Raw genomic sequence first — 10,954 nt, 5'->3', positions numbered from 1 at the left:
GTGACATAATCCAAATGCAAATCGCGCATTACCGTTTGCATTTTCGTTTATCATGACGAGCAACAGGTCATGTACTGGGTAAGATAACTAACTTGACATCTTGAATTCAGTGACAAGTGAACTTAATTTTTTTATTTCCTCTCATGGTCTCCCATCTAAATATGTAACGTTAGCTAAGCCCCGTTGTAGATTCGATTAGTCAACAGTATAGCTAGCTGCCAGAGCCCCAGGACAATATTTTCAGAGATATATTATTAAAGCTCCAGTGGAAAAAAATGCCTTGACTACTATCTTACACAGTACACGACCTGTTGTTCGTCATGATACAACCTCGCTCACTCTGCTGTCAGACTGCATCGTCAGTTGCAGGAATTCCGGGGGAAACAGAGTGGGCGTGGTCAACCTGTGACTTCAATTGAGAGTGACCAATAGAAAAAGGCCTTTCATCCAGGTGGGTAGAGACTGCCCACTGAGAGACGGTTTAACTTGCAAGCAAAACTTTTCAACTCACAAACAAATGTTTTAGACCCACAAAAAAGACAGCAGAAAAGAGAGCAACATTCGTGGTTTTGCGATAAAAAGTGAAAAAAAAAAGGTTTTCATAGATTTATACACACTGCAAATTATTTTGTTATCAATTTCTTTATTTTTAAGTCTTAAGACTTTTTTTTGCAATCTTTTATTTTTTACACAAAATAAAACGTGGTGATTTTCTAAGCGTATAAAAAAGGATAACTATGTATGGCGGAAGATCACTTCGCAGCACTTGGACCTCGTCGCAGTAATATCATCACTCCTGAAATCTCATCAAGTTGGTTGTTGGTTGACGGAAGTTAGAGGGAGAGGGGGAATTTTCAGGAGTGTAACAGACCGTTAAACAGTTTTTAAAAGATTTTGTGTTCAGGATTTTTCGGCGGGGCTAAAATCATGTCTCGATGACGCACTGAGAATGGCCCCTACCCTAATACCAATGACATCAAAGTACCGCAAGAGCCCTAGAGAGCAGGGGCCCGTTCTTCGTACGTCGCTAACTCAGTTAGCTGGATTTTAATGTTGACGATTTGGCGTGATCTTGGATCATTTGGTTCTTCGAAGCTCATCCCGGAGCTGCTGTCATAGCAACAGGTCCGTAAGCTTAAACCTGCTCGGGAGCAGGCTTATTTCATGTAAACAGGATTAGATCGCTTCTTTTCAACCAGAACTGATACTCAAAATATATCTGCTACCACCGCTACTTTATTACAAGAGTATCGTACTGATCCAGGGACAATAATTTAAAATAATAATCATTAAAAAAATATTTTAAAATAATATAAAAATGCTGTGTAGTCCATAACAGCCTACTATAGACACAGCCAGTTTTACTCACTGAAATATTTATTTGTCATAAAATTATTACTTCATAATTGTATTAGAGTCTTACACACATGCTATACAGATAATAGAGTCGTGCATTATTTTGAGTGATGACTGCTATTATAAGAGTGGCTTGATGGAGCGCAGGAGATGCAGATAACATGATATTGACCCTTAAGAAACTTTCATTAATGCGGTCACGTAACAAATCTGTCCAAATATAAAATTAAATGAATAGATCATTTCTACATTGGAATAAAAATGTAAAGACTGCACAACTATTATAAATTGCGAATATAAATAATTGGGAATCATGAAAAATATTCTAATAAAATAAAAACATGCATCTATTATCTGTTTCATGTATCTATTATAACATTTATGTAGTTTTGTTCGCTTGGCTGTTTCCTTATAAAAGTCCAGAAATTTGTCAAGTTTTTCGTCGGGTGTCATTTTAAATTCTATGACGTCATTACATTGCCGTCTTGCCACCAGCCAATCGCTGCACTGCTGATCATGGTTTCGAGTATCGATACATATCCCCTTTTAAGCCAACACATGAACGCGCAATTATCTCAGATAACTCAATCCAGCAATACTAATCATACACAACAGGTGTGTTTGAAGAACCCAATTAGCCGGATCATGATTAGCACAATGATATCATCTTGGATGTGTCATTTGATCTCGGATGTAATAAGCGACGTACGAAGAACGGGCCCCAGACGCCCCTTGCGTTACTTTGATGTCAAACTTAGATATATACAGTCGGCATCTAGTCATAGCTGGGGGCGTGGCGAGGGCGGAGTCGGCTTGGGGGAAAACACTGCGAACATCGTATAGATGTATTCATTTAAAAATAGCCAAATTCCGTGACGTTCTGCTTTATACAGCAAGTTCTATTTTTGACTGGATTCCGTGATTCAATTGTTTCGCAAACACAGACGGGGTGAATTTATGAATGAAAGTGTAAAAGTTCTGACACAAAACTAAGTTGTTATGTGTCCACATGCTTTTTTAAGTGGCTAAACGGGTTTATGTTCGACACTAGGCTAACGTTACATAGTTTTGCTTAAGGTAGAATGATAAGGCTAATTATATATACATGTCACTTTCTGAAACAACCTTACACAGTTTTGATAGCGTTAATAATGAACACAATGTTAAGGTAGCCTGCCTGTGATGAATGCCGACTGTACACATACACATGCTTAATCTTGGGATTTCCACAACTTCCCTTGATCATCCTCACAACTTATTGAGTGTAGCCATTTTGTCATCATTTCCGGTTCCTTATGTTTATTTGGAAGGATGTAGAACTTAATTTCATAATTTGTTAGTTTATTGGAGGTACAGAAAACGACACAACAACTCTTCGGCATGATTGTCCCGTGTATTTCAATTGGCGCCAACGCAATGTTTTCCCCCACGGGCTAAATTCACATCACGGGACGGGGCGTTCCCGGGGGCGTTCCCAGACCAACCGTCTGTATCTATTGGTCTGTGCAGCGCTGCTTCAAGTCTTCACATTTTTCTGTGGTTACAAACTCAGAACACATAAATTATATTGCTTTACACGGACTTTGAGTGAAGAATACAAGCGTTAAGTCTAAATTAAAAAAACTATCAAATATAGTTTTGAAGTACATATTCAAAGTATAACATTTACGTTGTTAAATGCTGCTTACAAGAAAAATATATGTTATTAATGATTCCACTTTAAAAACTTGCAATGTTTTGGCTGAAAATACGAGCCATTTTATTTCAAGCACGTTTCTAAACCTCTTACGGACATGCGTTATGCGTAAATTCCTCGAACTGCAAAAAACTACAATGCCCAGAATAACGAAGAGGTAATTCTCCGTAGTATGATTGGCCGCAGAGATTGTCACTACCTACAACGTTGCGTTGATTGGCCTTTCCTTGGAATTTACAGCCACTCACGGAATTTCATTCGTCAATGTGAGGAAAGAGGGGCGTGATCACGACGGACGGCGGAGAGCCGCGCTGCGGGAGGAGCGAGCAGCGTGTTTCCGGTAAGGGCGACACAACAGTGCCACTGGAAACGTTCTGTAAGAAAATTAAAGCAGACTTTAAAAGTATTTTTTTTTTCATGTGATTCGACATCGACTTTATTACTAATTGTTTCGTCAGGGAGTCGTCTATCGAGCGGTGCGGAACACACGCGGCAATGGAAGCCGAGTTTCGGGAAATCGATGAGCTCGGGAACTGGAACGCCGTTTACCAGGTGAAGGACTGATTCTTCATAATTGATAATGATGCTCTAAACATTCATAACGATCTAAAAGATTTCATTTGGAAAATCTTTTTTTTTTGGATGGGATGTTAATTTTTTCGACCGCTCAGATTGGACTGCTTCTTCCCAATTTCACAGAATAAATGATATAACAAGTTACATATCGATGACCTGAATTTGTCATTTGTTAGCAGGGACCAATATAGAGATGGGGGGGGGGGGGTGAGTTTATCTTTTATGAGAGGGAGTCTATTATTAGTTGGTTTGACTCTTTTATCTACTTTCCTGGCTCACTTGCAGTTTTTAATGACCGTGATGGATGAATGGCATCATAAACTGGATGCTGGTGGTCCCCATAACTGTCTGCCATGTAGTTAAATCCCCCAGCAAACCATTTGCTTCATATTTGTTTCACTTACAGTAAGAAGCATTGTCATCTCATAGACTTGTGTTTTACCGTAGGAGATTAGGCAGCAGTCCAGTGACCTACCATGCAAGATCGCCAAACTTCAAGAAAACAGAAGTCGTAATCGCTACAGAGATGTCAGTCCGTGTAAGTGTGCCGCTTCCCCTGTTCGACACAGTCAGTGACACCTAACGGAAGGGGCCTGTTATCAGCAGGCTGTTAAAGTCATTTCATGCTGAAGATGTCATGTCTTTTTTTTTTTTCTCTCCCTTTTTTAACTCTTCCGTCACAAAGACTTTAAAGAGCAACGCTGCTGTGGTTTCCTCTCTCTGAGTCTTTCTCTTTTTCCACAACAACCTGAAAAGGTCCTCGGCTCGCAAAACACCACATTAAATGAATTACTGTGTATTTTATCTGTTTCAATTGAGCATTTTCATCAGGGGAATGTTTTTCTCTCTTGTGGGGAACTGAGAACAGGACCTGAAAAAAGAGTCGTTCCACCACTGAACTTGCAAAGCATCATGGGTGATGCACCTCACAGCTTAATCGCTCTCTCTTTTCACAGTTGACCACAGCCGTATTCGTCTACAGATCGGCAGTAATGACTACATCAATGCCAGTCTGATCTCAGTGGATGAAGCTCAGAGAAACTACATACTAACTCAGGTGACATTCTGACACTTAAACTTCTGATTTGAATCTTATGAATATTTCTTCTGAATCTGATGTTTAATCTGCATCTGCAAACCATCTGACACATTTGAAGATGATACGGATAGAATAAAGGAACTGAAGAGTTCATAGGCGTAGTAATAGGAACACACATCCTGGGAAAAATCTTTTGTCTAGTTTTTTTTTGTAGATTTTTTTTTTTATAAATTTTTTTATAAAGTGTTTGGTGCAATTTTCTCATGTGATCTGTCTGTTCAGATCAATACATAAAAACGACAGATGAGCTGAATGAAAATGTGAAATCAATCTCTGACAGTAGGTGGTGCTTAAAAAAAAAAGAGCTAATCTTATTGGTTGGTTAGTTTTCTTTCCAGTGCAATAGATAAAAGATAAGGACTCCTGTTTAAAAAAAATAAAAACATTTTGGCATGCAAATGTTTGTGTTGGTCTGACCAGATGCATTGGGAGCCATTTATTCAAATTAAAATTTTTATCGTTTCACAACAAATATTTGTCTTATCTAGCCATCTATTTTCATTCCTTTCTGACTTCCAACCAGGTAAACATGGACAAATGTAGACTTCTGCGATAGTGAAAGTTATTCATTTCACCAAAATTCACTGGGCACACAACAAAAGTTTTAATTGTTTGGCCACTATTAAAGTTAGGAAACAAAACAAAATGAAATGCTCTTTATTATTTCTGTCACATCAGCTCTCTCAGTCAATAAAAGTATATCAGACTAAATGTTTTTATAAAATAACATATTTTTTAAAACTGCTTTAAAATTTAAAGGTGGACCATTGTACAAATTGTCATTTTAATTATATTTAGTGCTAAATGATCTGGTAAAATAGGAGTTCATATTTCTGGTTGATTTCGGGGATACAAAAGACAAAAAGTTTAGGAAACACTGACTTATGCTGGATAATAGCTACACTAAAACAATGATATGTTAAGCAAATAATGGGGAAACTCTCTGTTTAGAGACCGATCCTGGTTTTGACATTTATGTTGACATTTGTCTTACGCATCCGTTGGGCTGCCAGCACCCCAGCCGACATCACACACTCATATACTATGGTGACGTTCCTTTTGGACACTCACTACCAGGGAGATTTTCCCTCTCATGTGTCTGGAGAGAATGATGGGAAATGTTGTGAAATCTTGAGTTGCGTCAGCATGACATGTTTCTGTATTGTACAGATGAATTTGCACACTGATGCTTGGAGACGGCAGCAGACTCGTCTCAACCTGCCGGCCTTGTTCAGTCAGAGCACTGCCAGCTACAGCCACAAACACACTAAACACAAACACATTCTCACCCGCAGTCATGTACCTCACGCCTGCTCAATGTGTGATTTACTACGTAGACTATGAAAACATAATGTCAGCAGAGTGCACCAGTTTCCACTCCAAGTAAAATTAAAATACCAAGTTAATTATTTAATACAATTTAATATTTATACTAATTATATTTATATCGCAAATGTTTTAATAAAAAAAAAAGAAAAAAAAAGATTTTTATTTTATTATGTTTATGTACACTAACATTCAAAAGTCAGGGGTTAGTTTTTTTTGGGGGGGGGGTTAGAAAGTAATACTTTATTCAGCAAGGATATATTAAATTGATCAAAAGTTGACTGTAAAGTTCATTATAATGTTACAAAAGTTTCCTACTTCAAATAAATGTTCTTTTGAACACTGTATTCAAATAATCCTGATAAAAATATCATGGTTTCCTCGAAAATAAAGCTGCAGAACTGTCTAAAACATTTGATTAATAAGAAGAAATGTTTCTTGCGCACCATACCAGCGTATTAGAATGATTTCTGAAGGGTCATGTGACAATGAAGACCTAAGTAATGATGCTAAAATAGAAGACTGTATATATAAAGAAATATTTCACAACCCTTCTATTTTTGATTAAATGAATGCAGCTTTGTTGAGTATAAGAGTCTCCTTTCAAAAACAATAAAAATCTTATTGACCGCAAAGTTTTGAACGGTTGTGTATGGTGCTGCTTCAGTTCACACTACACGAATTAAAACATTCATTGTCTTGCAAACTGGGCTTAAAATCCTGTATTCTGTACCTGGCTTAAGTTATATAAACACTGTTGCAGGACAATTAGATTTTATGCATGTTTAAATGTATTATTAATATAATTTGCTTGTCTGATGGTTGTGTGTTTATTTAGGGTCCGTTACCAAACACCTGTGGTCATTTCTGGGAGATGGTGTGGGAGCAGCGCTGCCGAGGGGTTGTGATGCTGAATCGTGTTATAGAGAAAGGCTCGGTGAGACAAACACATTCTGTACCTGTATATGCAACATGGGTCATACACAGACTCACTTTGAATACCTGAGTGAAATGCTTTTAGCATACATCTGGAATGTGTGAGAGGTTTGTGTTGTCTGGTTATAATGAAGAAGTGTGTGTGTGTGTGTGTGTATGTACAGATAAAGTGTGCTCAGTATTGGCCTCAGCGAGAGGAGAGGGAGGGTGTTTTTGAAGACACAAATTTCAGACTTACTCTGATCTCAGAGGATGTGAAATCGTACTATACAGTACGACAGCTGGAGCTGGAAAATCTGTCGGTGAGACACTTGATCTTCCTCTCATCTCATCCAGTCGTGCTTTCACTTTCACTGTCAATCTCTTTTTCTGATCATTCTGCTATTTGCAACACTGAGATTTTATATTGAGATTTTATAATTCTTGTTTTTCAGTGAAAAATGTTGCATGTTGTGTTCAGAGCTTCTGTAGCTGGACTGGTTGTTGACTTCACTCAATAGTCTCAGGATATTACAGATGCACTCGCTCAGTGTGATTAATGTTATGCATATGTGTTTAAAGACACAGGAAACACGGGAAATTCTTCAATTCCATTACACCACATGGCCAGATTTTGGTGTGCCAGAGTCGCCTGCATCTTTTCTCAACTTCCTGTTCAAAGTGCGTGAGTCGGGCTGTCTGAGTCCAGAGCACGGCCCTGTTGTGGTCCACTGCAGCGCTGGTATCGGCCGCTCTGGAACGTTCTGCCTTGTAGACACCTGCCTTCTACTGGTGAGAGGACTGAGCGTTTCTATGTGATGTCAGATCAGCCAGACAAAAGTGCTTGTTAATATATAGTCTTTTTAAATCAAGGAGCTTGTTCTAGAGCACATTAGTTTCAAGAATCATGACATTGACATTTTGTATCAGATCAAGGACTACTAGTCTGTTATACTGTTTTTTCTCTACAGCTATCAGACTGCTTAATATGTTTTTTTTAATCTATTTTTGTTTATTTATTGGTATTCTTATTTATAAGCAATTTATTCTATACTTTTGAATTACTGCCCTTAATGAGATGTGGACGTGTGAAACATTGTTTTTTATAAAAAAACATAAAAAAGACAAAAGGAAACTAATCTAATTAGTACATTTAGCAGATTAAAAAAAATCATGATTATTGATACCGCATCACTCCTTTTATTTCAGAAATAAAATAATAATATACTCTAATGTTCAAAAGATTGGGGTCTGTAAGATAGTTTTCTTTAAAATAGAATTGAATACTTTTATTCATCAAAGATGCATTATTTTGATCAAAAATTACACATTTATGTTACAAAAAAATTCTTAAAGGAATGCTGTGCTTTTGAACTTTATTCATCAAAGCATCCTGAAAAGTTTCACGACTTCCATTAAAAATTAAAGAAGCACTGCTGTTTTCAACATTAATGATAATAAGAAATGTGTTTTGAGCAGCAAATCCGCATATTAGAATAATTTCTGAAGGATCATGTGACACTAAAGACTGGAGTAACATCTGCTGAAAATTCAGCTTTGCATCCCAGGAATGCAAAACCCCAAACGTCTGAATGGTGATATAAATGGTTTATAAGGGTTATAAACGTATCAATACATGAATGAGATGCCACAGTATATTTATCAGATTCATCTGTATCAAAGCACTAGTACTTTCGGCATCTCCAGTCCAGAAACCCACTGGATATCTGGATTTCTCACGTCTACTTCACTTGACAGTCACTTTGATCAGCACCGGCAGATTCGGTGTTGCTTTTGTTTAGAACTCCTTTAAAAGATTCCAACCCACCCTCTTACATCCTCTAAACAGTGGTCATGTGTTCTCAGATGTCTCAGAGGAAAGATCCAACATCAGTACGAATACAGCAGGTTTTGCTGGAAATGCGACAATACCGCATGGGTCTGATCCAGACAGCCGACCAGCTGCGTTTCTCTTACCTCGCCGTCATAGAGGGTGCCAAGTACATAATGGGAGACACGTCTGTACAGGTAATATAAGTGATGCTAAGTTAACTAATGTACCAGCCAATTTGTGGATGCTTTCCTGAGGATGTTATATGATGTACAGCTGAAAGGAATAAAGTGTTTATACCATTAAAACGTTTGGGGTCTGTGGGATTTTCAGCTCCGAGATAATGCTTCTGAAAAGCCTCTTCAAGGCTGCATTTAATTGATCATAATACAGTAAATCAGTAATATTATGAAATACATTTATAATTTAAAAGAACTGCTTTGCATTTATTAAAATGAAAGTTACTTCTGTGATTTCAATGCTGTCATATAAATTACTCCTATCATGATAAATACTGATAAATACTCATACTACTAGTAGGTGGCATCAATCAGTGAAATGTTTGTGTTCATGTGTGAGTAGGAGTCATGGAAGGAGTTATCAAATGAGGAGGATCTTCCCCCCGAATTCACTCCTCCTCCCAGACCAAGGCCCCGAATAGACCCCCCAAATGGCAAAGGAGATCTGGTGAACTCTGACACCACACACTTCTTCAGTGAAATAATAAAAAACAATGCAGAAATCTGTGCAAACAGGTCAGACTCTCAATATCTCTCTCTTTCTAATAGTGGCCATCCAGCAACCACATACAACCATTTTTTTTATTGTTTTTGTGTTTTTACAGTGCGCCCCAGACATTCACAGATGGGCAAAAGCTTCGCAAACGGGCAGTTGCAACCTGTGACCTCAGAGCGATGGAGTTGTTAAGTGAACCTGATGAACCAATTGTCGCAAGAGAAGCCCCTCCCAAACCTGCACGGTCTCCACCCAGTTCTCCGCCCAAGACTCCCACAGAAGAGGCCGCTCCTGTTGCTGCCAATGGAGCGTGGAGCCCCCTGCTGACCAGTGTGTTTGTGTGCACGGTACTGGCTGTAGGTGCTTATGCCTGTTACCACACCTATTTCCACTGATGCCCTCTTTTTCCCCATCCGTCTCTTTCTCTATTCCTCCATGTGCTGGCTATTGGTGGGAAAAGAAAAAGAGAGACACTCAGACATTCACACTTTCTCAGCTGGACCCGTCTCACTCTCTCCGAACGTCTTTGGGAAAGAGTTTCAAAGACTTTTCTTAGCCAAACTGCTGTCGTCTCCCTATATACACACACTCTTACACACAATCTAATAAACACGTGTCCGTTTAAAACCTCAGGGCCTCACAATTCAGGTGTTGCTACCCAAACGTAAAACTAAACGTTTTGAAAATCCAAAAGACTCTGTTAATGCTGCAGTAAGTAAGGGAAATTTGTGTGTGTGCGTTTATGTATCTCAATCGTATTTTTTTTCTTTATTAATTTTTAAGTCTCGGATAAGGCTGCACAGGAGGTGAGCTCCTCTTATACATGCTGAAAACACAAATCTGCTGTAGATGATAGAAAACCTGTTTGTATTTGTGTGTCCTGGAGTAAATGGAGATCACGAGTAATCTGGGATATCTGATACCATCAAGGCTACGGTCACAGCAGAAAACATCCCAAAAGCTTTTCCCAGCCTCAGATTTTGTTTATACCCCAAAGGTGACACTGGCACTTCATCTGGGTGAGAAAAAAGGTCAAGTGACTGATGCACTGGCCTCTCGTTCATTCATTTGTTTTCTTTGTCAAATCCATCGCCTTTCAAACTAAAGTTTCAGACCATTTAAAATGCTGGAGCTGGTGTCTTAATTTGGATGCCACATTCAGAACAATCTTCAGAATGCAATTCACTCAATGCCTGGAAATCAAGATAAAGCAAGTTGACCTGGCTGATTGAATGTTAAAACAAAAATGTGGCAAAGCCAGACCAGCAGATGGCAGTATTGAGCATAATTCGTTTTTTTTTTTTTTAATTTGTATTCCCCCTTTTAGGGCAATTTTATTTGACCTTTTTTCTAATGCTGTATAGATACATTCATCATTCTGGCCCTTTTCATGATTTGCATTGAGCGCAGAAGGTCAGAC

General features: G+C 38.4%; 1 protein-coding gene across 2 annotated transcripts; it reads left to right on the top strand.

Moving 5' to 3' along the window:
- The first annotated feature begins 3,301 nt into the window (after positions 1–3,301).
- LOC132114496 (tyrosine-protein phosphatase non-receptor type 1-like) lies at positions 3,302–10,163 on the top strand. Of its 2 annotated transcripts, none has more exons than XM_059522639.1 (10): positions 3,302–3,428; positions 3,511–3,604; positions 4,076–4,166; positions 4,585–4,685; positions 6,892–6,990; positions 7,154–7,291; positions 7,551–7,760; positions 8,835–8,996; positions 9,382–9,554; positions 9,644–10,163. In XM_059522639.1, the coding sequence occupies exons 2-10, from the start codon at positions 3,548–3,550 to the stop codon at positions 9,927–9,929; spliced, it is 1,317 nt and encodes a 438-aa protein (XP_059378622.1). In that variant the 5' UTR covers positions 3,302–3,428; positions 3,511–3,547; the 3' UTR covers positions 9,930–10,163. The 2 variants fall into 2 exon arrangements, with proteins under 2 accessions (XP_059378622.1, XP_059378621.1); XM_059522638.1 differs by having other exon boundaries at positions 3,311–3,392.
- The last annotated feature ends 791 nt before the right edge of the window (positions 10,164–10,954 follow it).

This window comes from Carassius carassius, chromosome 34 (assembly GCF_963082965.1).
Source record: "Carassius carassius chromosome 34, fCarCar2.1, whole genome shotgun sequence".
Taxonomy (NCBI): domain Eukaryota; kingdom Metazoa; phylum Chordata; class Actinopteri; order Cypriniformes; family Cyprinidae; genus Carassius; species Carassius carassius.
Note: the sequence above shows the minus strand (reverse complement) of the source record. Positions and strands in the feature narration are given on the sequence as shown.